The sequence below is a fragment of the Plectrocnemia conspersa genome, unplaced genomic scaffold, assembly GCF_051122295.1.
Source record: "Plectrocnemia conspersa isolate PC_06_02 unplaced genomic scaffold, ASM5112229v1 ptg000008l, whole genome shotgun sequence".
NCBI classification, from domain to species: Eukaryota; Metazoa; Arthropoda; class Insecta; order Trichoptera; family Polycentropodidae; genus Plectrocnemia; species Plectrocnemia conspersa.
Window position 1 is genome coordinate 18,565,961 of NW_028277172.1, and position 26,751 is coordinate 18,592,711.

A 26,751-nucleotide genomic window follows, 5' to 3' on the forward strand; every position below is an offset into this window, starting at 1 on the left:
TCGTTGAGGACAAGATAAATAATTGCTGCATATTGCAATAAGTGATTTATTACATTGTTGACACCAGCTGAAATTAAATTATGAGCTGCACAAGGTTATCACTTTCCAAAGGTGTTTGTTCTTATTGCAAAATATATTAGCAAATATATATTTTTTATCAGTTCCATTTTGGAGCCCTATATGTTCAGGATCACGTTTGTGGGTTACGGCACATTTATTGAGTACATTACCCATCAAAAAATAAATCACGTTTGATTAAATAATTACTATTTATTATCTTAAAAATATAATACAATTAAAAATACATTTATGTGCAGTATAAATTATAAATTAAATTCCTCGTTTGATAGCGATTGGCAAAACATTAACTTTAACAGGTTTGCACAAATCAATGACAGCTGGTTCCTTTTTCCCGGCTCCAATTTGATCCGGAACCGCCAAACACAACGAGATCTCAATTGGACATTGAGCAGTCCACACTTGATGCGAAATCAATACTTTAGTAAGCAAGCGTAGATTAAAACCTTTATTTCCAGAATCTAAAAAAATAAATATATTTAATACAAATAATTTTGATTTATATATAAACTGCTAACATATATTAATACCATCATCAATCGCATCCAGCTTTCTCAAATGACTCGCTCTCGGAACGGAAACTTGAACTAGCTGATCAGGATATTTAACGTGGACCCTCAAAGCTGACGGGTCGCGAATGTTCATGATTTCGGCTTCTAAGGGTATGGCAGCGATGAGACCAGCTGTGAATTGAGTCGCAGTTTCTGCTTCGCCAACTGGGTCTATTATTTGAGTCGAGCACATTTGTATCTAGAACATGAAAAAATGTTAAAAACTATAGATTTATATTTAGCTTATAAAAAAGTTAATTTACATTAGTGTTCGGTCTTGGAGTTTGAGACGGGGGTACACTTTGCAGTAGTGGCAAAAGACATCGAGCTACAGGACCTGGCTTCGGCTCGTGTAAATGAGATATTTGTTGAAAAACGCCGATTGTGAATTGATCCGGTTCGAGATTAAACTCAGTGAGGAAGCGATCCAAATCTTCAATTTCTTGTAATAGCACGTGACACGGACCCAAAGCAGACTGACTGCTTCCTCTCACAATGTAAACTAACTGTAAGACAAGAGCACGTAAGCTCAATTGCTTCACGGCTGATATGTCTTCGTTCGTACATCCAACGAATAGATGTTGTAATCTAAAAAAAAAGAAAAGTTTTTATGTTACGATGCATTGTATAAAAAGCAAGTTTATTATTTGACATACCTCAAACAGTTGGTTAGAAGAGTGTTAATGTTGTTTTTAATGATGAGTCCTTGCGGTGATGCTAAAGCCGATAAGTTGTTCCAAAGACGATTGGAGAGCACGGAGCACAGTAATAATTCGCATCCGAGATACAGTGCTGTGAATTTTGCACATCCTCTTATTGAGGGATTTATTTCGGCCAACCTGAAAAATGTTATAAATATATCAAACGGATTTTTTTAAATTTCATTAGCCTAATATATATTATATAATAACTATACCGGTTCAATTGATTTTGTGCTGCTGAAAGTATAGTTGTTCGCACCCTTGTAGATGTTCCAGCATTATCTACATTGGACATGATGGTATTGAGAACGTTCAGCGTGTTATCAGTGATTTCTTCATAATTAGGTTTTTCATTATTGTCGTCTGAAAGAAGAGCTGAGGCTTCCGATATCAACGAATCGCCTAAATTGTTCATAAATATTATGAATTGATTATAATTTAGACAAATTAAGTTATAACTACACTCTAGATATGAAATTTTACCTATTCTCAAACGGGGCACAAGATGAGGCATGGTGTCTCTTAAATATGAATAATGTTTGACAGTATGCTCTTCAAAGAGTTGCAACATGGCACTGCAGTGTTGAGCAGCGTTCAATACAAGAATCAATATACAAATATCTGAAAAAAACATATTAAAACAATTATAAAACATACATATTATATTATTTTATATAGGTCATACATGCAGGATCTTCAACATCTGGTTGTGGCATATCAAAGAAAGGATGAATATTGAGCAATTGAGGAATGAGCGGCAACGCTAGCTCAGGATGAGCAGCTCCTATTCTCTGCAAGCATCTATAAGTCGATTTTTTATCCTGAAAATAAGATTCAATTGAAATATATTTTTATTTTTTTAACCCGAGTTTTAGCCTCTGGAATTTTAGATATCGATTTTTTCAAATATTTTAGTTAATATAATAGTAGTAACATCTTTGGTTAAAGTGCTAAATGAATATGTTACGGTAAATACACAATTTACGAAACAAATACGCAACGCACAAATTTGTGCACATGGCATTTAATGTGTTAAAAGTGGAAGCTAAGTGAGAGTGAAACTGATTTTATTTAAAAAAAAATTAATGTAATTCTACACATAAATTGAGTTATCATTATGCCTAAAATATAGTTTTAGTACTATTATTTTAATACATACTTGAGGATATTTTTTGAGATTATCAAGGATTTTATCGACACACATCTCCAAACAAACTTTAGACGCTAAAGTGCTCGACGCTAACATTCTATGAAGACCTTCGCGCACGTCTATGGAGAAATCCTATAACAAATGAATAAATCGTTAGTTTAATATTACATATATAGTATATATAAATAATTTATACCTCTAGAGCACCCAAAATAGTTTCTAGTTGATCTTCTCTAAGAACTATATGACTGGAGATCCTGGTGAGGCTGTCGATTGCTTTCAATCTCACGTCTTCAATTTCGTCATTGAACATATCGACTAAGAAGTCTAAAGATGTTATAGCAAACACTGGATTGTGCAATGCTAATTGACACACTGATTCCACAGCTGCTGAACGAACCTCTATAAAAAAAATGTTAGGACTAAAAAATTTTAATATAACATTTTAAATACGCACCTAAAAATTCGTCTTCTAAGCCGTGAACAAAAGCTCCCGCTGCCCCGCCGGCCATCAACGATAACGGTGCTATTGTTGCTTCGTGAAGAATTTCTCTGGGGGCATCAGCACCCCAACGCCGACCGTCAGCCCATTCGCCAGACGCTAACAATTGAGCTCCTCGTTCGTGAGCAGTGAGTTTTCTCTATAAATCGAAACGTGTAAATATAATCTAATTTATTTAATTTCTACCATATTTTTGTAAATTACCCTCATGTTGCTCATCAATTTTTTATCCAACGTTTGCTGCAAAAATTTTTGACTGACTTTTTCAACTCCACCGAGTAACGAACAAGCGAGCACTCTCGTCACCATTGACAAATCGTTAACGGCCCCGCATATTCGTATAAAAGCATCATCTACAAGTCGTAACTTTGTCTCGCCATCGCCTAGCGTTATAATGCTAAAAATTGATTATAAATTAATACATAAAATATACTTATTTATAGGTATTTAGATATACTTTTCTGGATATTTATTTCCAAACAGATGCACCAATTTCAATGCAACTTGTCGGACGATTTCATAGTCATCGGATAAAGCAGGGCACACTTGATTATACAGTTTTGAATCCAACGATAAACCTCTGTGTTCTAACGTTAACATCGCTTCGAAAGCCGCACACCTTACACGAGCATCCTAAAACACATACTTGGTATTTAGACTTTTAATAATCAATTTTATATTAATATAATTAATTATATCACTATTCATAACATTATTATTTTCTGTATAACTCGTAAACGGTCTTAGAACTTTAGGTATAATACAGAAACTTTGCTCTATTACAGATATTTGGTACAATTTTACAAAATTGTTTTCATTTGTGATTTTTACAGCACATTTTGTCTCAGGGTTTAAAAATCTGAAAGAGCAGCTTTCATAAATTTGAAATTTTTGAAGTAATAAGTAATAAAAAAACAGTTACGTAGGTTTTATCTGAAAATGATACTTCCTTTAAAATATTTTTAAATTAATATACCTGTGAATATGTATAATCAGCGATCAATTTCAATAAGCTCTCAACTTCGGCAATATTGTTTTTCATCTCTTGCGAAACAGGGAAGAGTTCGCTTATCAACTGCAAACATTGACATTTAACGCGATGACTCGTATCTTTCAAATATTCCTTGGCGATTGCAACTAGTCGCATGTGGAACGCATCGTCGCTTGGTATTTTATTACCCAGTTTCAGCAGAGTAGTCATGCCTTGAGCTAGCACTTTGTGAGAGGTTTCGTTCTTTAGTAAATTCATAGTTTCTTCTATGAGAACGTTGATGTCGGCGCCAGGACACTCCAGGCCGATGTCGCAGAACATCCATAAGATTTTCATGCGCACGGTCGAGCCTTCCGCCGATTGAAAGTGCTCTGATAGTTTCTTGATAACGTCTTCGAGTTCAGACTCGTGAAATTGAAGACAGTCAGATATTCTGAGCATGAGAAGCAGGGCGTCGTTGCTCGTCTTGCATTTGTCGAGCATGCCCACGAAAACAGCGGCTGAGCTGCCGATCAGCTGCTTCTTGACGAGGTTTAGCTTTTTAACTGGCGGTTCCTGCGACCAAAATTGTGTAATGAAGTATCGCGATCCTCGGTCATTTTAAGGTTATGCGATGGATGAATATAGATAAAATTTTATTTATATACGTTATATTCAAAGGAATACCTGGAAATTGTGCCCATATTCGGCTAGTGCACGTTTTTTTAGCAGAGCCGCCATTATTGCGACGCAATGTCATTTGGTTATAAAGCGACAACAAACTTTTGCAATAACACGTATTTTATTGACCATGTATAAAAATGTCAAATTAATATTTTAGATATACATGTCTTTCGTTTTATTAAGTCTAATACAAATCAGCTTTGCCCGACTGGCTAAATGAGTGTTTTGTTCAATTTATTACATCGTATTTATACATATTTTACACGAAAGTGTAAATGTCATTATATCAGAAATTTGAGATACATTTAAATAATAAATAGAACTGCAGCGAGAAACTAAAATATATGGGTTCTATGTGACAGGTTGCGAATATTTAGCACTAAATTAAGATATATTTAAACAAAGAAAAATCAACAGCGGTAATGTGACATCATGATGATTTAGGTGTATAAAATACTTTCGACGGCATTAATCGTTGATTCTCTACTCAAATTTTTTTATCGATCTATATTTTAGAGCTCAATAAATATTACGAATGCCCACCGCCTTGTCGCCCGTTCGCAAGAATATTCACGAGTCATTTTGTCTTCTAGATCAATTCTGCCTTTTGTTCTTTTGCGCCCACCCTCCTGGGAGGCGCTGTGGTAGCGAAGACCAGGAACAGTAAGGTGTAAATGCTCCAGCAATAATACGACGGTGTCGGTGTGTTGTTGTGACGACTGGTTAATGACCTCTATTTATTTTAACCGCTCCATATTTATGTTTAATATTTATAGTTCATATCAAATATGTCAAATTCATTAAAGTGGAATGAAAACACGGAGCATCTGTATAATGTAAGTATGATATCAACATTTTGTTATGATAAAAATATATGACAAATATATATTATTTTGCAGAAAACTTTTTATATATCGAAGTCGAGACATGCTTGAAGCTCACATTCTATATCTTCGCCATCGGACATATTTTCCTCCTTTTCCTAACCAATGAAATCGCAGAAGAGATTTTCTCACACATTAAATATATACATATTAATGTTTCATGCACTCCTACGACAGACGAATTAAACGTATTTGTTGGCATTATTTTGATGGCTGGTTGGAACCGGTGCAGAAAATTTAATTTTAACGAGATTTGATTTTTTTATCCAACAATGTTTTATATAAAGTAATTTAACTTTAAGTTTATAGATATGTTTTTTATCATTTATTTGTTATTATTATTATTTATAAAGAAAAAAGTGTAAAAAATACATATTGTGTTTTTATTGAGAATGTTTTAGAATGTCTCGTTCTACGCCCGATTAAAATTATTTCAGTCTCTCGAGAGTAAATTTATTGCAAATGATTGATTTTTAGAGTAATTGCCATTTGCAATGAAAATCGTATCATTCTTTTTTTACCTGGCAACATTCACATACGTCAATGATGGCGACCGGACCGATTTTGACGTCTCTACCGTCGGTTTATTTTATTCTATCGTTATTACTGATTTTCGTCTTAAATATTGATGGTAATTTAAAACAATTACTAAATTAAACCTTTTTTGGATTATTTTTGGAGTGTTTTTAGCCTTCTTTCATTCATTGTTTTCGATTATTTGTTTGGTACACGTGTCCTTTTACCATTCGACTGTCAAAGCCACACATCATAGTTCATAATAATAATATGATTATAGTTATAATTTGTAATATATCTCATCCGTGGATCGTTTTTTAGCATACAAAACCGAGTTTGTAACTTGCGGCTCTGTGTTAAAGTTGTACAACGTTGACTTAAGACTGAGATTACACTCTCACGACATTAACTATGGTACTGGTTCGGGGCAGCAATCAGTCACAGCCACCGAAATACAAGAAGACATCAACAGCCATTGGTTGGTGAAGGGCGAAATGAACAAACAGTGCAAGAGAGGGTAAATATATTAATTTATTCATTTCCTGTATGATTTTTATATTGGTTAATTTTTTAGCGATCCTATCAAATGTGGCACTGTGATACGAATGCAGCACGTGGCCACAAATAAAAATTTACATTCGCATCATTTCCTGTCGCCTCTATCGGCTAATCAAGAAATATCATGTTACGGTGATAAAACCGGTGAAGGCGACAGCGGCGATCATTGGACTATAGTTTGTAACAACGATTACTGGAGGAGGGATTCTTCCGTTAAATTTAAACATGTCGATACTGATGTGTATGTATTATTTGAAGACTCCAAGGCAAAAACATGTTAAGACATTTGATAAAGTTTTATATCAGAAATGAAGATTGAAATGTAGACATAGTCAATCAAAACCCATTTGACACAAACTAACTATATTAACCAATTAGGACATGTTGTTAAACTTAGTCTTTTAATTGTAAGCCCTCTAATAAAGTATGGGTATATTTTCCGGGTGGGCCTTTATAAACAAAACCTTTGTAGTCACAAAAAATTAGGGCTCAGCGAAATAATGCCTGTTAGTAGTTAACATGTTCTTACCTTGAGAATTTAAATTATTATAATATATTTATAATGTGTATTGGTGTTAATCAAATAATTTTTAATAGTTTCTTGGCTGGTTCTGGACGAACGTTCAGTCGACCGATCAACGGCCAAGGCGAAATCGTCGGCGTTTCGTCAACTTACAGTTCGTACACCGATTGGAAGGCGATGGAAGGACTTTTCATTCATCCAAACGATTTAGGTGCAAATAAAGCAATATTCCATACAGAATTATAATGCAACGTGTGATTCGATAAACAATACTTTTAGTGTGATTATGTATAATGTATTTATAAATCTTAGCAAATGTTTGTTTTAAAGTTTTGTATTAAAATAACTAGAGCCAAAGACGAGTTGTGAGCATTGAAACAATATTGAGATTTTACTTAATTATAGAAAGACGACTATTTTACTGCACAATAGATCTTATTAAATTCATTGCCTTTTAACAATCATTGCTCGATATGATACTATGTTTTATTTTTTGTAATTATTGATTTTCCAATAATAAATAAAATATGTATTGTATTCATATATTTTGTTCTTGAATATACAAAGTTTAAATTAATATGTTTTATATTATTTTTAATCATTATTTACACTCACGATATTCATTTCAATCGTTATGACCACTACATACGAACGCTCAACATTCTCAACAAATTATACGTATATATAATATACAATAAATATGTACGTACATGTACATACATTGTTATTTGATTAGGTAATTCATATTTATTATATATTTAATTTAATAATATTTGTTACATTTTTTCTTTTTTGTGTTTTATTTTTTAGAAGTACGGTGAAATAAAAGAAAGGCTATAAAAACATGATAATCACAAAATCATACCAATGGATTATTTTTGCTCTTTTTTATTAGATTTTAATATATCATCATGTATCAAAATTGCGTAAATATTACATAATATTATCGACGAAAGTTTACTATATAAGGGTTCAGATTTACCATACAAAAGCACATATTCCGGGGCTTACGAACTGTGCGAAAGAGTGTTTTCAAATCTCAGATTGCGAACTACACATCTACTGATAGATCGAGACTTATAACAATTATCCACCACTAGTCGGTCGACGAAAGATTAATTTTCTTGTCGACTGATCTCAGACAGCTGATTCGGACTTTACCAAATGGACCACAACTTCAACAGTTGATATGATTAGGACCGACCAGAAGTTAGGATCCTGCCTTCAAAGTAAAAAAATAGTAAAAACAGACGGTAATAATATTTTTATTATGAAATGTGAAATTATAATTCATATAGCGATATTTTATTCTCCTAAAAACACGATGAAATCAAATTTGTGCGAATTCGGAGGTCGGTTTTGACGATGTAACATTATTAGTATACATAAATTAAATTATATTTAAGTTATTCTTTGTCATGATCATCATGTTTTAATTCTTTGATACATTTCACACGAGACATTGACATATTGCAAGATACATAAATAAATAATGATAAGGTGCATTTATATTTGATTATTCTATATTATTCATAGATATTTATGCTATTCGAAAGATTTATTTTATATGTAAATATATTATTTAAATATTACGTTTAATAATTATAATATCACAAAGTATGTAGTATAAATAAGTTAATGTAATCAATGTATTTAAAAACAATATTAAATAGTTCCTCAACCAAAGATTTATAATCGCTTAGCATCGATCCATATAAGTAATAGTTTTTTTTTCAATCGTTTCAATAATTTTCTCGTCGATTTTTGTCCATTTTCAATCATGTTTCGAATTTTGAGTATATTCTCCATTTTACTGGTATTCGTAGCGTCTACTAGTTGTCACCTACGTAAATGTCTTATTAAAATATTATTATAAAAATAAATCAATATTAAATAAAACCGACAAATATTGTATGCGTTCTAGACACTTTGGAATCTGTTCTAAAATTAATATTGGACGATTGTGTGGTCCAAGCCGTCGACGATCTTATGCCATTTTTAATTAAAAGGAAGGAATTCCCAATGTTGGATTATCTCCTTTGAATCGAGATTGGTTACCAAAAGTCAGTTAAAAGTACTTCGTAAATATTAACTCATTTTAATACTGGATTTTCATAATGTCTATTTTTAGAAAAATAAATGTCTATATAGTAAAAACTACGGCAGTTATCGTGTCCTCAAATGTTCTCATATTCTGTGTTCTTGTATCTTTTGAATGAGTGTGTGTCATGAGTAATGTTTCCTACAAACCACTTTGACGAATCGTGAAAGGGTTTGTTTTAAACAATTATACCACATAATTATCTTTGTTCCCTATTAAACGACCCTGCAATAAAAATTTTAATAACGTATTTGCGTTGATAAAATGTCTTGAGGTTGACAATGCCATAGGATATCTTAACCATGCGTTCCATTATTTTGTTTAGTGGCGACAAACAGTCATAATATACATCCTTTGAAGGGTCTCCTAAACGCTCAAAGTAAGTAGCAATTTCTCTTAAATATTAATTAAAAAAGTATCTTTTTTATATGCTGCTTTTTAAAGCAAAATAATTATGATCGTCTATACATACATATATTAGATTTTTTTTTACTGCAGTTATATTGTCATTTTACATACCAATTCAAAGATAATGCATATAATTATAAGTGACATTACATAGCGTAATTAATTCAACAACAATAAAAACTTACAATTTTTCATAGATATTTTTTAATGAAATCATATGTGGCCACGCAATGTGACAATTTTAGATATTGTTTTGGTACCATTATAAAAAAATATGGTATACTGGTATATGATAAAATGAATTATGGTATACTGCTGAAAAAGACTATGACATATACTTTTTATTAAATTTCAGGGTAATTTAATATGCTCCAATAACATTTAAAGGCATGTATACAGTTTCTCGAACTGGGTGTAAGTAATAGATAAATTGCTTGCTGTTGCATTTGCAACGATGCTAAATAAGTATATAAAAATTATTTATTATCGATCGATAAAAAATATAAATTTATTATTGGCTAAATAAACATTTACTATAAATTCAATATAAAATCATTCAACGATAATTTTGTGTTTTTATATATCGTCTTTAGTACGCATTATTAATTCGTCGTAAGACACTTTGGAAACAACCATCTTTGCATATTTTTTCGCGTATTTTCCAACAGATTCGTTTATAAACGGTTTGCCTGTATCCAACAATCTGCGCTTATTTGAATTATCGTTGATGAAATTGTTGACCATTTCGTCTGTAAATATAATATGTGTATGTTTACAATGTGTATTTTAAAATATATACATATAAAAATGCAACACACCTATTGGCGCATCTCCTGCTCGTAAATTTGTCACTTTGACGGTATAATCGGTTATATTGACATCGACGTAGCTTTCTTCCAACTCGATAAATTCTTCGCCATTTTTTTCAACTGGCTTTCCCCTCATATTAATTGCAATATCGACTTGAGCTACAAATAATATCAAAAAAAAAAAAATATTTAGAAATACATTACTTTTATAAAATACAGAATTTGATAAAAATCATGTCAGTAAAAGTCACTTTAATAAAAAAATGTATATATTACTTCATATAATATTAATCATTTTAAAAATACAAATAATTGCTACAGCAACTAACAAATTATCATAATATAAATCAAATATAGTTATGCAGTGTATATTAATGAACCAAGAAAATGTTTCAGCATACACATTGAAAATTATCTTTGTATCACAATGTAATATAAATAATAGTACCATATAATGGTAGGTAACGTATTGAATGCTTTATTGCGTCTCACAAATCATAATTGCCATCTGAAGAATAGCATCATATAATCATTTCTTCCGGTAGTCAGTAATGTCATTTTTAACCGCGTGCCAGGTAAGTGATGGCTAATTATTTATATATTAAATTCGAGATTAATTGAAGTGATATGGTTAACCATCGCAGGTTATCTTAATAATGCTAATGTAGGTTTTTTCAAGAACATCTGACTACAAATAAATGTAAGAATGAAAATTGTACTCACAAAGGTGGACCTTGAAATCTCCAATTCCTTTAACTCGACCCAAAACTCCGAGTAGGGAGTCGAATTCAAAGTTTCCTGTGATGTCCAATATAGGAAGTGTGATTGAAACTGCCACAGCTAAATTGTCCAAATCAATACTGAAAAAATATATATATTCATTATAGTAAATCAAACAACATAATTATGTTGTCTTTTTTTGTAATTAAATGCAAAATATATTTTAATTGATTGGTAATTGCATTTTAATCACACCAAGATATAATATCGATGTGTATGTTAATAAAAAAAGTTTTGTTATAATATCGACTAGACTAAGTTTAATGTGAACGGCTAAAAGAAAAGCACATTTATATATATGGGAATTATTATCTAAAATCATTTCAGGAAGAGAAAAATTTTGTTCTGAAAAAATAAATTAGACTGTTAAGTCCATCCAGCTTCACAGTCAATGCTAAGGTTATAAAACGAACATTTCAATATTATGAAAAGAAAATAACAACTCATTTTGAGAAAAGGTCTTATAACAATAGAGAATGCTCAATACCACATTTGCAACAATTGTGCTAACAAACCGTTAACCGCTTGTAATTACCAGAAAAACTACCCTTTTGTGCGTAAAGAATGCGATATACAATGCGTCTACCTGTCTAAAAACCACCATTTTAATATACCTTTTGCATTAACGACCTTTAAAAGTTACACCTTGCAGTTTCATTTATCCAAGGCGTGAACATATTTCGTTAGTCGAATAATCAAGCGATGCAGTTGGCCCGCCAGCATCCGCATATGTAGTTCTAAAGAGACGTCTCGAATAAAGAGTGTAACATATCTGACATTTTGTCACACTGGGAGACGATCACATGCTTCAAGAGCAGATGATCACTCTTTTTGAGACGATCTACTGATTCGAGACGGTAGACAACTAGACCTAGATAACAAACACGAGATACCTCAGTGGATTATCCAGAGGACATCACTTCTCCATCAACTTTTCTATCAGCACTCAGTCTATGAAATACAACTCGACACTATTTCGTTATAGTAAATCATACCTAATAACAATAAACTGTTACCAGTTTTTTCCGGCGTCTATTTTGGCTGCAAAGTCACACCCCTATGGTCTCAAAACCCAAAAGACACTAAATTATTTACTTTAAATCTTATTTTAACGAAATTATATGATAAGAATATTTAAGGATATCATAAACGTAGCATTAGCTGCTTCTAATGACATAGCATAGAACATTAGTTATTAATCTATGTGTTTGAAGCAATTCCAGTTTTCTTGCTGAAAATAGAGAGATGTAATATATGATATTATTACATAAAATATGAAATAACAATAAATTTAAAAAAAATTATCTCCAGCATATGTTTTTTGTAATGCATTACAAAAACTCTAGTCAATTCGCAAATAGTCGGTAATTTTGCTCGATTGTGGTAAGTAATTTACTTGAACGGTCAATAATTTTAATAAATGGTCAGTCGGTAAATGATCAGTTACTAAATTGTCAATAATTATATTAAATGGTCAGTAATTATTTAAGAGTCTGTTCTTTAAATTTAACGCTACGTTTTTTAAAATTAAATGATTAGTTATATTTTGACCAAATATTAGTATTTTAATAGAGAAAGATAAAATTTATTCAATAATGAAATAGCACTATAATTATAGAATATAACATATTAAGTATTATATTATTATAAATATAGTATGTATATGATTAAAAATAAATTGGATATGCATTGTCGCTATGACTTTAGTGACTGTTTCCCAAAAAGTTACTGACCATTACTAATTATTAACCAGCAATGTATCAGCAACATTACTGACTATTTATTGTATTGCGTTTAAAAATGTCAAAATATCTTATAATTTAATTTTTTGTCGATTTTTTTTTATTTAAATTTTAGTTTTTTTTGTGACTTGATTGTATTTGATGTAACGTATGTGTATAACTTATAGATGCTATATATTTTTAACCCATTAAAAATAGACTTATCTGTTATTTATTCTAGAGGTATTGCTTAATCAACACTCACTTGAGAATTTATTTTATACTAATATCTTATAACGAATTAATAAAGAAGAAGTTTAATATCAATGTCAATAAAACAATGCCACCAGCTTATTTTATGTTGACTTAAAATTACATTACAATGACATAATTTAATATGAATATTAAATCTGTTTTTCCTACTATGCTTAACACTTTGTATGCGGGAGAAAAGAATCTTTGTTTCGCGACGATTATAGGTTGAAAGCGGGAGATGAGGACGATTTTTTTTTGTACTGCGATCTTAAGATTTTTTTTATATGTTTTCGTAAACGTTTACTACTAAATTAATAGCAGGAATCTACTTTACTACTTCAATACAGTCGACCTAATTTTTAAACTAAAGCAAAGATGGGTAATATTTTAATAATATATTGATTTGATAACCATTTTTTTTGTTTCAAAATTTTTGGACTATTTATTACTTTTTTAGTTATTATGATTTTGTAATTAACTGCATAATAGTAGTGTTATATTCTTAAACTAAAATATAGGTTGCTTGTAAAATATTTAGTTGCAATAGTATTTAGTACAAATTAATTTATAAATCGGTGACTTATTTTATTTTTTAGTTATAACTTATTTTAATTAAATCGCTTTTAAATGTATACTACTTAAATATTTCTTTTTAACCCTAAATTAAATATAATTATTTATGGAAGAACTCTCACAGATTATTTCTAGTACCTAAATCATGACTAGTTCAATAAATTAATTTGCTCTAAGGGTCTATTAAAATGAAATACATTACTCGATAGTATTTAATTCGAAACTGCCTCCCCCTGTAATAGTCGCTCTTGCTAGTGCCTTTTCAAGCTTTAAAGCTCCTATGTGATTAATAGATATCTAAAAAATAAAAATATTATATTACGAGTTACAGTTGTATTAATATTATTTATGAATAGCTAACTTTAGGTATCTCGAAAGGATCAATCCTAGGTATGTCAAGTTCTGGTATTCCTTCCGATATCAATTTACCCCTAAGTGTCTCGACTGCCTTTTTAACACATTCGTTTATGGTGCTTTGGTCTCTCGTACATTTTGGAATATAATCGGCTGCAATTGTTTAAAAGTTTAACTATATTTATGAATGGATGAGGTCATTTTGTATTCAAAGCAATATTTATATTTAAAAAAACCTTGACATGACTAATACATAAATATAAACACATTTAATGAAAAGCTATAGAATCAAAAAATATTACTTTTGTTTAAGTAAACTTGATGAAACGTGACATTGACAGTTCAAGTAAAATGTCAAGGAGTGTTATTAATATATTTATATAATAGCAATTTATACAAAAAACTTACGTAGTTTTATAGATTCAGCCCATACAGTGTTAAGTGATAGAAAAAGGACACAAATCACATTTGTATACATCATTAACTATTAAAAAGAGTGAAGTTGGTAAGTAAAATATATGTGTAGTTAACGAGATAACTGACAGGAGTGTAAGCTGATGAGTAACGAGGTGAGTTTATATGGAAATATCAGTCAAGTGATTTTAAACTGACGGCATGCGGACTGAGCTATATTTTTTTATCAGTGTATTATAAAAATATTTTATCTTGAATATAGATTTAGGAAAGTTTCTCTTCTGTGTGTATATTCGCGATTGTATTATAAACATTTGCATTTTACACAATTTGTGAAATACTTTAGATAAGTGATCTCGAAGAAATCAGTCGTCTCTGAAGATTTGGTTGAACTCTGGATTTCGGACCTGTAGCTGGACTAGGGTTGACGTAAAGTGGGAAGCTGCTGCTCACTCGGTCTTCTTAGTCTCACTTGGCGCGAGTTCGGATCAACACTCTTGTATCACAATTCGGGAGTATCTGTTTAAAATTCTTGAAGTCTGTTTAAAGTGTTTGATGTATATTTTATACGCGCTTATATACCTTGCTCGAACTGTATGGGGTGGGTTTCTTTGCTCTGCACACTCTTAACGCCTAAACCAATTTCGACGATTTGGTGGTAGAATTAAATTAACTGTTTTTCAATAAGATCGTTTTTAAGTAACCGCCATGATTTAAACAGCTGGATTTTAGGAAGCACTGTCATCGTTATTGTCATAAGCTATCGGCATTTGTCAATGAGCAACGACATTTGTTTACGGTTCATTTCGTTATGCATTTACTTTACTAGTAGCAAACCTGATAACACTGTTATTTATTATGCTCTTTTTTCACGATGTCTTGGAGTTCCAGTAATTGTGACACAATTTATATGTTTGATTCGAGCAGTTTTGACGAATGGTCAATGGGTTTATTACGCCCAATCAGGCTGTAGCGCGTGTGTATTTCTACGTGGTAGCAAACCATAAATAAGTATTGTAGCTGGTAGCTTTATAGTTTTTACAGAAATGTGTGAGGATCTTTGTTTATGTTTCATTTAACGATGCCATAAAAATTCTTAACTACACATTTGTATAAAATAATTTATCTCAACGCTTAATTATTATTGTTTTTCAGATGAAGCTGCATCGCTTTTACGAGTCTCATAAAAGTCTTTGCTAACTTTGTGGTCGTTTTTATTTATGGGTAATCTCGTGCTATTTGTAAAATACATTTTCTCTCGAAGGTTGATTCATAAAGCGCATTCTTCAAATAATGCTTTCTATTTAGGATAGAATTATGTAGAATCCACTACATATTTATCCTTAAGAAAAATTGAAATAACATAACTTTTGAATAAATAATTAAAGACCGAAAGGCAAAAAAAATAACCGACATTCATCTACAAAACATTTTTTTTTCGATTTTCAACTAAAATATGTAGTTTAAAAACTATGTACATCTGTATTATTCTGTAATGGTAGATATATTAATGTTTTTGAACAATTTATTAAATTGAAAATAACTTGTTACCATCTGAAGTTATTTTTGATAAAAAAGTTGTTTTTGTAAAATAATATTTACATTAATATTTATAAGATAAAAATCAATAAAAAAATACAGAATACATGTTTAAAATCCGGTAAATTTTATTATTTCATAAATGAACAAAAATACAAAAGGAATTGAGAGCCCTAGGAGTGTAATATCGTAGCCAGTGAGACGCAAGGTGGAATCTAGTTGGAGTTTTATTATATTATATTTTAAGAGACGATAAATGGCGAAATGTTTTCTCCGAGTGGTGGTGGAGAAGTTGGCGCAGGGATGTCTATAGTAACTCCTCAAAGCCTTGTAGGTGGCGTGGCAGCGACAGTATAGCGGAGGATGATCCCTCTCTGCTTGGGATGAAAACGATTATGACAGTATGTTGTCAGCGGGCCGGGGCATCTGCTGGCCTATTCGAGTGGCTGCTTATGACTGCCTTCTCTTCAACGGAGTCCAGGCACAAAGAGTCCAAAATTTGCACTATTTTTTGTGTATGTGCTATGCTTTAATTATAGCAAAAAATTAAATTGTCAGAATAAAAAGCAAATTTCAGAAAAATTTGATTTACTGACTGGTCATAATTAAATTATTCTGGGTAAAAATAAATATCAAATGGTTAAAATAAACATAGCATACGAGTCAGAATAATAATATAGGAGGATCAGAATTAAGATAACGGACGATCATGTGAATTAAAAAAATATTATAACATTTATAAACATAATTGCGCAGTAAATTATTTATTTTAGAAATATCTTATAAAATATCTCGTTCGCACTAAAACTGTTATGCAGGTTAATTGCGAACGAGCGTTTGTCAGAACATTGAACCCATCAATACTTCTCAACGAATCTGCAAGGAATTTATTTAATTATATTCAAAAGACTAATGAAGCGCGAATAACGATAGAGCAGCGTTGGCTTGTGAGCAGCACGCTTGGCTTGTGAGCAATAACAACACTATACGATAACACAATTGCCAACTAAAAAAAATCTGACCATCTGTCAAGATAATTCTTCAATTTAACGTGAAATTTAGTCTTGTTATTAAAACTATTTTTTGGCAAAAATCTCAGTTAACATGTTCTTGGTTTAGAATCTTCACATGTAACTTGTATGTAAAATATATAAAAATACGATTTAAAAATAAGTAAACGTAACATGTCTGACATTGATTTCATACGTCACAATTCATAATTTATGTGTATCAGAACAGTCTTTGTATAAAGTGTGATTATCAGATTTACATACTTCCTTAAAAATGAATTAAAATATGATATTCTATATATAACAAGCGGCAATTATTGCATGTTTACGTGCATGCATAGTAGTAAAGCATATTACGTTAAATATCTATTGTGATTTTAATTTTCCATCTAAGTACAAGTAATAATCATTAATAATTGTCATACTGAGAACGATCGTAGATGAATTTTAACATTTTCATTTTCTATATTATTGTATGACGCAACAAGTTTTCAAGGGTAAGCGTGAGCCACAATTGAATACTTATTTATCGTTAAGTAGAATAAATAAAATTTCAGACATGGTTTCAAGATAAATATATATTTTAAAAGTTAGCTCTTCCTGGTATAATTGATGTGCAAAAAAAATCTATTCTATTCTGTAAATCAGAAGCTCCCAGTGTTTTTGCCTGATGGCGTTCTTAGTGTATCAATATTTTTTGTAGCAAACTGTAATACTATTATTGGTGCGATTAGGGCTAGTAGGATTAAAAGTTAAATAAACACATACTTATAATTCACAAAAAGTTTTATAGTACATATTTTGAATAATCAAGTCTTAATTAAATAAATACATAATAATTGTAGTGATTAACAATTATGACGTTTTATATAAATTAAATATAATATATTTTTCTCAAAGTAGACATTGGCGCAATAAAGATGTTCATGTTCAGCGTTCGTTCGTAGGTTTCTGTCAGATCTTAGTTGACTTGGTCGGTGCGCAAGTACAAGGCTAAATTACAGCTGTCCCTCTGGGTTTAGATATGCTTCATTTGATTCATAATATTGTCTTAATATGAACGCTATATAACCAAGCGTTTCCACTGTGCCAGCACGATTTTATTGCTTTTGACGTAGATTTAATCAGTGAAATGCATATTATTAAAAAAAAAAAATCATTAAAAAAAACGATCAATTGGCCCTTCTTCCCCCTTCCCGGAAAAAAATTGAAATGACCTCTCTGTATAAAATCACTATCTTTGATTCAAAATGTGTGGCACATCCATGTAAGATAAATTCATACAACAGATCGGTCAGGAAGTGGTTACTCCCCCGTCGACCGACCCCAAAGATCAGTCAATATTTGGTCTCAACCCTACGACTGCACGCTGTTGATTTGGCCGTCTTCTTAAGTCTTAGATTAACTACTGGCTGCTCTTATGTATGCTGGATTCTCGACAAAATCTTAATAGAACTTATTCTACGTTGATGAAAAATGCCATATATTATATTCATAAAAACTTTTTTACATCTGGATTGCGGCAAAATATATATCAATGTATTGTAAAGACTTTTGTAATGTTAATGTATCAAAACAAAATGGTTGTTCAACTTCAGTTCCTACATCAGCTGAGCATATAAGAGGGGTTTCCTCTTATATATATAATATTGAGTCACAGATACTGAGAAATTTAGTTGAGTGAATGAGCATATTTATTTATTTAAATTAAATTAAGACCATCGTAACCTAACAGGTTACCCCAATGCGTCACGATGGTCTAAAACAATACATTGTATTCTTTCAATACACAAACAATATATGATTAAAATCATACATAGAATGAAGCAAACCAAAAATTCATATGATACGAACCGGACCAGCTCCTCGTAGCTGTATTAAACAGATCAATGTGCAATGCCAGCGTATTAAGGAGCCGGATGGCGACAGCCATAAGCGAGTCGGGGATGTCTTAGCCCCAAAGGTCATCAAAAGAGGACGCGATAGTGATTCTCGAAGACGTTCTAGAACTCAAAACGCTCCTAAAAGATAGGCGCTGGGATATAATAAATATTTAAGAAGGCTGTAGATTAAGAACTGTTTACGTGCACCCGAAATATATGAAAGAAAGATTACTAAATTAAATTATAATATAAAAATATATTAAATAAATCTCGAGCCCTGACCCCTTTTGAAGTCGGGCACATGACTAGAGTTATAGATGTCCCCCCCTTAGAGGATATCCTATCAATTATGGAATTAAAAATAATATGTAATACTAGCTCTCATAGCCGCATTTATATTCAACATTCAACCATAGATGTTTTTTCCGAGACCTTGCAACATAAAATTGACCATGCGAAAAGCATTTATCTCTTAAATAAATACAGCGACATATTATTGTCTTAAGATTGAAGCGAAAAAGCTAATTGATTAGATTCTGTATGAATAGAAATCTAAATCACAAATGCATTCAATGCCTTCATTATCAACATTGCAATTTTTTTTAAGCATTATAACAGGAATTAAAAAACTCAACTAGTAGCTTATTCTTTGTTCATTATCTTAGTATGCATTAAAAAATAAAAACATGGAACTGATTTTAGTCTTGGATCTGCCTTTTTAATCGAATAAATTGTAGATTTTCAATAATTTATTGTATTAATTCTCTATATCTGTAACTATTTTTATTTATAAAAAAATAAAACTATGCTTAGAGAAAAACATTTATTTATTGTACGTTTAAAAAAATAAGGCAAGATAACGAAATAATTCAAAAACAGATCTTTGTATTTCAAAAATACAAATAAATGTAGAATGAAAAAAATATTTAAACAAAACAAACCGCAACTCAAAATATAAAGCAAAATTTAAATGACGTACATTGCCTTTTCTTTCTAAGAAATGTGATTACATATTATCTTCAATATTAAATCTAATCCCACATAAGATATTTTATTTCATATTCATATCTTTTATATACCGAGACACTAAGTTCAATAAAAAGTTCATTAAGATTGTAATAAAAACTTTTGATTTTGAATATGAAATTATACAATTTTTTATTTAAAAATTCGTGGCATTAGAAGTATGCCAATCTTATTTTTAGTATACATACATATATGTACTATGTACAAATTTACAGTCTTAAATATAAACTAGGACATACATACATACACGAAAACTATATTTATGTTTTAAAATTTAAGAGAAAATAAAAAAATATTGTTTGAAACTAGCAATCATTGCGACGCAAGACCGATTTGCCGCTTCTTCTTATACCTATTTGCCCTTCTCCTCTGTGCGTTTTCAGACTTCCCAATCAACTTCGCATAATCTTTTCTAGGCTTAATTGAAAACACTGCATTATAGCAGGTCTCGAGCTCAGCTTTCATCTGGGCTTCAACATTGTTCGTGTTGAGCGTTTTCAAAATCTCCAAAATCTGACGCAGTTTATTCACGTAGTGTTTACCATTCAAGAAGCCGAACTTACCGATTAAAGTCTTGTTTAGTGTCCGAGTGGCATCGTTAACTGCATTTAAAGCTGCATTAGCCTGAACCGATTTCAATCCACTGACAAGGGTGATCTTTTGGTAATCACATCTAATGCGTTTTAGTGTATTGTACAAACTCCTTAGAGGTATCGTGTTCTCCTTCAGCAGATCGAGCTCCGTCTGAAGCATTTCTACCACCATAGATCTGCTGGACGGAATAGCTGAAGTATCACGAACAATCTCTTTTTTACTCAACCAACTCCTCAATTCGCTCTGAACCGATGATAACATTTTGTGATTGCTTTTGATACTCAAAATGCTCCCCAAGACGCTTGGTTGAATTTTAAAATTGCAGTTAAATTTGCAAGATAGTTGAGCAAGAAATTCGACTCCGTTAGTGCTTTGCAAGCGCTCTAACGAAGCATTGGTCAATAAAACCTGTGTTGAACTTTTATTTTGATCGTCATTGTTATCAGATTTACCTGTTACGTTTTGAGAAGTCACGGCTTCGACTGGTGCACGTTCGGGTGACGCTTGTATTTCAGTAGTGGTTTCAATTTTGGATGGTTTAATTCTTTTCGGAGAATCATATTTAATATCCGAGTCACAGGCCCTTTTCAGTGTAGAGCGATCCTTATCTTTAGTGGTGTTAGTCAAGTTTTGAGATATATTTTCAGCACTCGGTTGTGCGTTTCTCACTCCGTCGGGAATATAAACTGGAGTATAATTATAAATCAACGAAGATAAGCGGTGAGAGTTGTGAGATCGACAATCGGCTGACAAGTGTCCTCTTTGTCCGCATCCGGGGCAATAGCATTCAGAATCAGATTTTCTGTTAGCGTTCTCTACCAGCGGAATTTCATTATCAGTCTGAAGTAAATTATATAAATAGATATAATTTCACATTGATCATATAATTGATATTGAATCAAAGAAAATCAACTACCGTCAAATGATAGCGTCTCCATAAGTCTGTACATGTTGTAGTAGAATGACCATGTGCGTTACAAGTCTTGCATCGCTTCTTTCTCCATCCTTTGCAATTTTGACAATCTTTAGAAAAAGTACTGTTGGCCGAGCCGCACTGTAAAAATAATTGAAATAAACGTTAATTTTTAGTTTATTAATAAGCAAACCTGAGTGTAATTACATTGAGACATATCGTCTTAGGGCATCTCGAAGCAAAGTGACCTTCTACACCACACATATGACAAATTTTGGGCTTCGTCGGACATCTATCTTCACGATGACCGCGTCTAGAACATCTCAAGCATCTAAAACCAACAAAGAAATCAATAAACACGTGTATTTAAACTTCAGAGCGATATTAAAATACAATTACGTTAATTTATGTCTTTGCTCTACGGTGTTATATTTATCCGCCAAATTGATCTCCCACGATTGTTTGTTATCTAAAAAAAAACACATCCACAAAGTAAATATATTAAAACGCAAATATTATTATCCGATTACTTACTTGGCATCTGCCGCTTTAATTTAACATGATCAAAGACTTCTCCGCCCCAGCTGCAATCATAAAACATCTCCATGTTTCTACTGCACTCTTCGTGCGACACTTTTTTGTCGCTTTTCTTCGGTCCGATAACTTTGGCGACAAAATCCGGCAATGCACAGCTACCTTTATTATTATTATCGACGATTTCTGTCAAAACTTTAGGTTTATCGCTAGTGATATTCAGAGTGAGATCTGATGGCTCTGAAAATTTGCTAACAAACAACGGATTCTTCTTTAATCGTTTCGACAATACAGGAGTCACCGGTATTTCGACGATGCTTTCCGGTATATCGGAGCTTTCCGAATCGTACACGTCCGTGAACGGAGTGATCGGACCTGAATCAGATACGGTATAGGAATTATTCAACAGATTACTTTTCCTTTTCTTAGATTTCGGTGTCGCAAAGACATGCTTGGTATTATCAGTAGAGGAAGTGCCCGGCACCTCGACGTTTTTATTTAAACTGTTGCTAAAATCAGTTCCGTGCAATGCAAAATTGAATACGAAATTGCCTTTCAAGTTATTAGCATCTTGTTGGATGAAATCGTCGGATGTCGACGAATGAATCGACGAATGAATTGACGGCGACGGGCTCGTCTGTTGATTAGTCGTTTTCGGAATAATCTTGCTAATGTTATTGTTTGTTAATTTTCCTTTAGTTATAACCTTTGGTTCTTCAGTTTTGGAGGTTGTCGCTTCACATTCGTCTTCTGAGCTATCGAGGCATATGGGTTTTGGCGCTTCGTCGACTGGTATTTCAATCACCGATTCATCGTCACTGCTATCGAGTCTGATAATTTCAACGACATTATCCGGTTTTAATTTGAGCGAAACGGGCGTTTTTTTTACACTCTTCGAGGGCGTTAAAACGTTCTTATCGGGTAGTTCTTTATTGGTAGTGATACTACTTATTGAAGAGATTGGTGTTGATGTTTTCAATCCTGCACCACTCGATGGTAAATTAACTGGAAGAACGGCGTTTTGAGCCGGCATATTCACAAAGGAAGATCTCATCTGGTTTGTGTGCCTAGCATTGTCGTTGATCTCCATGTTTCGTAAATTGTTTCTAGCTTGTTTAAGGTTCGAAGCATCTTTAAGGCCTGCTTTGTAAGACTCTATTTGCATACGAACGTCAGCGTCCAAATTTGCTAGTGGTACCATTTTTATTAAATTTTGTAGATTTTCATGTAAGTGCATCATTTGGTTAAGACTCATGCTGCTAGCGCCGTTTTCTACGCTATTCCGAATTCGCATCAGGTTGGTGATAAGTTCGTTTTGCTTTCTTTCGATATCGCTTGATGAAATACAATCAGAGTCATTATACTCCATATATCTTTGACGTCTTTCTAGTAAACTCACGTAGGGATGCTGCACCGACTCCATGTCCTCTCCGATAAATCTATTATGACGGTTCTTTTTGTTCTTTTTCTTCTTCTTTTTAGAATTAGTTTGTGAAGCAATTGTATTACTGCTATCGTTCAGCTGAACATTTACATTGCTTTGATCATTGTTAGAATTCGGAGTTACGTCGATCATTACAATTACATCATCATGCTTAAGAACGACTTCACCGTTGACGTTTTTAATCGGCGTTGAAACTACAGCATCTGTAACTTTTTGAGGCTGCTCAATCTTTGACTCGGACGTTACACTCTTTACATTGCTCTCCTTTCTTTCAAATTTAACATTTTCAGTTTGCAGTTTTTCATCAATGCTAGGATTGACAATACTTTGACTCACAGGCTTTGACCAGTATCGACGCGATAATAGTTTATTAGTTTTGGCCGAATTACTCAAAATTGTATCGTTTTCGGATACATTTTTAGGTAATTCGACCGTTTCGGTGTCGACGTAATGAAGGTTGGCGTAATATTTGGCTTCAATATCCTCGTCAGTTTCTTGATCCTAAAAATAAAAAAAATTTTAAAACGTTACTTAATACGTTGCATACTGGGCATTATTCCTAAAAATGTTTATTTGCGAAAATTTGCGTCATTGGAGTTCAAAGGGTTAATGGTAATAATTCAGATGTCATTGATATACTAGCAAAATGGAAACAAGTACTAATATCTAGCAAAAACAGTATCATGCAAACATATAAATAAATGAGTACACTTTCGAATGTTACAGTGCCAGCGTCTAGAGAAAAGTGCTTTGCATGATATAGTGTTATAAAAGCCGCCAAGACTACTACTGGAATCAGCTGATAGATAAAAACTAGGTGGTTGGACAACATGGCAAGAGATATTAACTAAGGTAAGATGACAAGATTTTGAAAATATCAAAGGAGGACACTAAAAATAAAAAGGTCATCATGAAAATTTTTGTTTAAAATCCATCTCGGAAATTATTGTCCGAGGAGAATAAAAGAGAAATTGCTGCGGGAGCTAAAAAATGTCATTTCGGAAATTTTTGTTCAAGGGTAAAATATTCGAAGTGGACGTCTGGTCATCTTAACTAAGACATTCTCCTTAAACAAGTGTCCGAGGTGACCTTTTCTTATCTACCGCAGCATCCCTAAACGAACAAAAACGACCGAAATCGCATTATTTAGCTCCCGCAGCGATTTGTCCTTCTCAAACAAAAATTTTTAAGATGACCCTTGAACAAAAATTTTAAATTTCCGAAATGACCTTTTTTTAGCTTCCGCTAGAAATTCTCAGAGGTTGCGGTGACCTATGAAGATAAATAAGCATACTTGAAAACTACATTTATATTAGGTTTTGTAAGTAAATGTAGCGTATGGCAAATCCTAGATATTAGAAAATGTTTATATTATTTAAAACATTTTACGTACAGATTGCTTTGGTTCACAAAAGTGGACACCAATGATATCTTTATTAGGCTTGCTTCGATTTGTTAGTAACTATGTAAACTCAACAGATTCTAGCCGTTTCAAAAACTATTGACATTATAAATTAACAGTCGGAAATAGCGTTAGAAATGCTATCAGCGTATATGTTATATAACGATAATGATAACTATATAGTGGACTAATATTGTAATAATATAACAAAGAAGGAAACCAATATGACACGTAACCTCAAAATTAATTTCTCTTATACTAGGACAAAATGGAGGTTGCCAAGCGAGCTATTTACCATTTGTAGTAGCGCGCCGGCTTGAAATTATGTACAGGAGGAACTCATGTGAAAAACGAAAAGAAAATAAATATCAAACGATAAAAAATCAGACAGTTTAAGGTTAGCACTGTCACGCAGACTCTTTCGCGGCCATGTACTCGTATGATTAAAAATAAAAGTATATAAAATAAAATCAGCGACATGTGAATTTTATCAATAAATATTCGTATAATGATTCAAATCACATAATATTCGATTTAATAATTGCTTCTAAAGAAAAAAAATAGAAACAGTTACAAAAAATTTTTTTTAAGAAAATAATAGCTGGATTTTATTTTATACTAAAAAAATGTTTTTAAATTCAAATATCATTTTAATAAAAATCACCTTATTGTCTTGCAATTTTCAGCAGCTGCAACTGTTACATTTATTAAGAAAAATCTGATATCTATTTATGATTTTAAAGGTAATGCAACTTTAGTTTTCCAACTATTTTTTGACAAATAAAAACACACAAATTCAAGGAAATATCTGGATTTTTTTAATAATATAACACTTGACGTATTATATTTCATTAATTATAAAAAATAATATTAATTAAATGGCGTCCCCTGGACCTTTTAAAGCCGCCGATCCTTTCAACGACTTCTTCGTACATATCGGGCGGTATCTCGGCTATAACTTGGCGAATGTTAGTTTTTAGGTGCTTCGACGTTTTGGGGTTGTCGGCGTAGACACGATTAGTGTTTTTAGTCCAAAAGGATATTTTAAACTATCAAAAATGAATTTAAATGTTGTTGATGTCTGTTTCACCTCTTGTATGCGTTCGCGAACGCCGTCATACAGCGTTCGGGAATGTCCCCGAACTTGATAGCAGCAACACCACCTAGATAGATAATACAGAAAGGTGTTGATAGCAGTCGGCTCTGATCGTCGCTACGAAACGATCGTACCACGCCGAGCTCAATAAAGCTTTACATACAAGTACACGTGTTTTGGATTCAGACCTAAGAAATAACAACAATCATACTTTGAATCTTCAGTTCACGCACGTTTGTAAAAAAGACACAAAATTTTACCTTTACGCTCAGAATATACATGTAAAGTTTTTGGCTTTTAAATGTATAGTTTAACAGATTTCCTTGACAAATCCATGGATTCACTTAACAAACACATGGCATGCTTGGCGCCTTCGGATGATGCCAGTCCCCGTCCCTTTCATAAAGCTGGCACTGTGTAAATGCTCTACATATATAAAAAGATCTTCATTTTTTAAGGCTTATAAATATATTTGACGTAAAATATGCGCCCTTTACATTAATTATTTTATTATCAAAAATAACTTGACACAATTGCTCTTTGACAATAAACGGACCTCTGTATGAACTAATATTTCCTATTTTATTTATAAATTAAAAAAATATTGCTATTAAAAAAATATTATTTACACCTCTACATCTCTAGATGAATTAAAGCTTGCCGTCAATGCGCACAATGACCGAATGAGTCATTGTGATAACTCATGATTACGTGGGATGAGTTTATGTATACTTTTAAGATATATTATTATTTATTCTGTTAAGCCCAATATATACAA

The 26,751-nt window shown here is 32.1% G+C and overlaps 4 protein-coding genes across 5 annotated transcripts; 1 reads left to right on the forward strand and 3 right to left on the reverse strand.

Annotated features, from left to right (window-relative positions):
- Window positions 1-250: 250 nt before the first annotated feature.
- Window positions 251-4,728, reverse strand: IntS4 (integrator complex subunit 4). The gene is made up of 14 exons (XM_088189905.1): window positions 4,640-4,728; window positions 3,959-4,528; window positions 3,440-3,615; window positions 3,187-3,379; window positions 2,938-3,121; window positions 2,677-2,882; window positions 2,490-2,612; window positions 2,016-2,151; window positions 1,814-1,951; window positions 1,546-1,732; window positions 1,286-1,468; window positions 893-1,217; window positions 609-828; window positions 251-539 (listed from the first exon to the last, which is right to left on the reverse strand). The coding sequence occupies exons 1-14, from the start codon at window positions 4,691-4,693 to the stop codon at window positions 331-333; spliced, it is 2,904 nt and encodes a 967-aa protein (XP_088046031.1). The 5' UTR covers window positions 4,694-4,728; the 3' UTR covers window positions 251-330.
- A 1,321-nt stretch (window positions 4,729-6,049) lies between these two features.
- On the forward strand, window positions 6,050-7,694 carry LOC148233265 (stromal cell-derived factor 2). The gene is made up of 4 exons (XM_088189906.1): window positions 6,050-6,151; window positions 6,358-6,553; window positions 6,611-6,835; window positions 7,192-7,694. Exons 1-4 carry the CDS (start codon window positions 6,064-6,066, stop codon window positions 7,361-7,363), a joined length of 681 nt encoding a protein of 226 aa, XP_088046032.1. The 5' UTR covers window positions 6,050-6,063; the 3' UTR covers window positions 7,364-7,694.
- Window positions 7,695-10,105: 2,411 nt separating this feature from the next.
- Window positions 10,106-15,129, reverse strand: LOC148233266 (protein takeout-like). The gene is made up of 6 exons (XM_088190119.1): window positions 14,527-15,129; window positions 14,126-14,271; window positions 13,967-14,061; window positions 11,159-11,295; window positions 10,445-10,594; window positions 10,106-10,375 (listed from the first exon to the last, which is right to left on the reverse strand). Exons 1-6 carry the CDS (start codon window positions 14,597-14,599, stop codon window positions 10,203-10,205), a joined length of 774 nt encoding a protein of 257 aa, XP_088046245.1. The 5' UTR covers window positions 14,600-15,129; the 3' UTR covers window positions 10,106-10,202.
- Window positions 15,130-19,773: 4,644 nt separating this feature from the next.
- Window positions 19,774-25,314, reverse strand: LOC148233267 (uncharacterized). 2 transcript variants are annotated; one of them, XM_088189274.1, is made up of 7 exons: window positions 25,173-25,314; window positions 24,705-24,747; window positions 22,032-23,976; window positions 21,897-21,966; window positions 21,705-21,828; window positions 21,501-21,638; window positions 19,774-21,424 (listed from the first exon to the last, which is right to left on the reverse strand). In XM_088189274.1, the coding sequence occupies exons 3-7, from the start codon at window positions 23,605-23,607 to the stop codon at window positions 20,303-20,305; spliced, it is 3,030 nt and encodes a 1,009-aa protein (XP_088045400.1). In that variant the 5' UTR covers window positions 23,608-23,976; window positions 24,705-24,747; window positions 25,173-25,314; the 3' UTR covers window positions 19,774-20,302. The 2 variants fall into 2 exon arrangements, with proteins under 2 accessions (XP_088045400.1, XP_088045399.1); XM_088189273.1 differs by lacking the exon at window positions 24,705-24,747.
- Between the last annotated feature and the right edge of the window lie 1,437 nt (window positions 25,315-26,751).

Bases quoted from the DNA above. Each gene is read 5' to 3' on its own strand.
- LOC148233267 (XM_088189273.1), bottom strand. The intron at 21,639-21,704 runs GTAATTACACTC...TTATTTTTACAG, and splicing joins CTAAGACGATATGTCTCAAT to TGCGGCTCGGCCAACAGTAC. The intron at 21,425-21,500 runs GTAGTTGATTTT...AATTTACTTCAG, and splicing joins GGAGACGCTATCATTTGACG to ACTGATAATGAAATTCCGCT.
- LOC148233265 (XM_088189906.1), top strand. From the start codon at position 6,064: ATGATGGCGACCGGACCGATTTTGACGTCTCTACCGTCGGTTTATTTT. The intron at 6,554-6,610 runs GTAAATATATTA...TTAATTTTTTAG, and splicing joins AACAAACAGTGCAAGAGAGG to CGATCCTATCAAATGTGGCA. The intron at 6,836-7,191 runs GTATGTATTATT...AATTTTTAATAG, and splicing joins AAACATGTCGATACTGATGT to TTTCTTGGCTGGTTCTGGAC.
- IntS4 (XM_088189905.1), bottom strand. From the start codon at position 4,693: ATGGCGGCTCTGCTAAAAAAACGTGCACTAGCCGAATATGGGCACAAT. The intron at 2,152-2,489 runs GTATGTATTAAA...TCTTATTTTCAG, and splicing joins ATCTCAAAAAATATCCTCAA to GATAAAAAATCGACTTATAG. The intron at 829-892 runs GTAAATTAACTT...TTCATGTTCTAG, and splicing joins CTCCAAGACCGAACACTAAT to ATACAAATGTGCTCGACTCA.
- LOC148233266 (XM_088190119.1), bottom strand. From the start codon at position 14,599: ATGATGTATACAAATGTGATTTGTGTCCTTTTTCTATCACTTAACACT. The intron at 14,062-14,125 runs GTTAGCTATTCA...TTTATTTTTTAG, and splicing joins ATCCTTTCGAGATACCTAAA to ATATCTATTAATCACATAGG. The intron at 10,595-11,158 runs GTGAGTACAATT...TATTATTTGTAG, and splicing joins AGATTTCAAGGTCCACCTTT to CTCAAGTCGATATTGCAATT.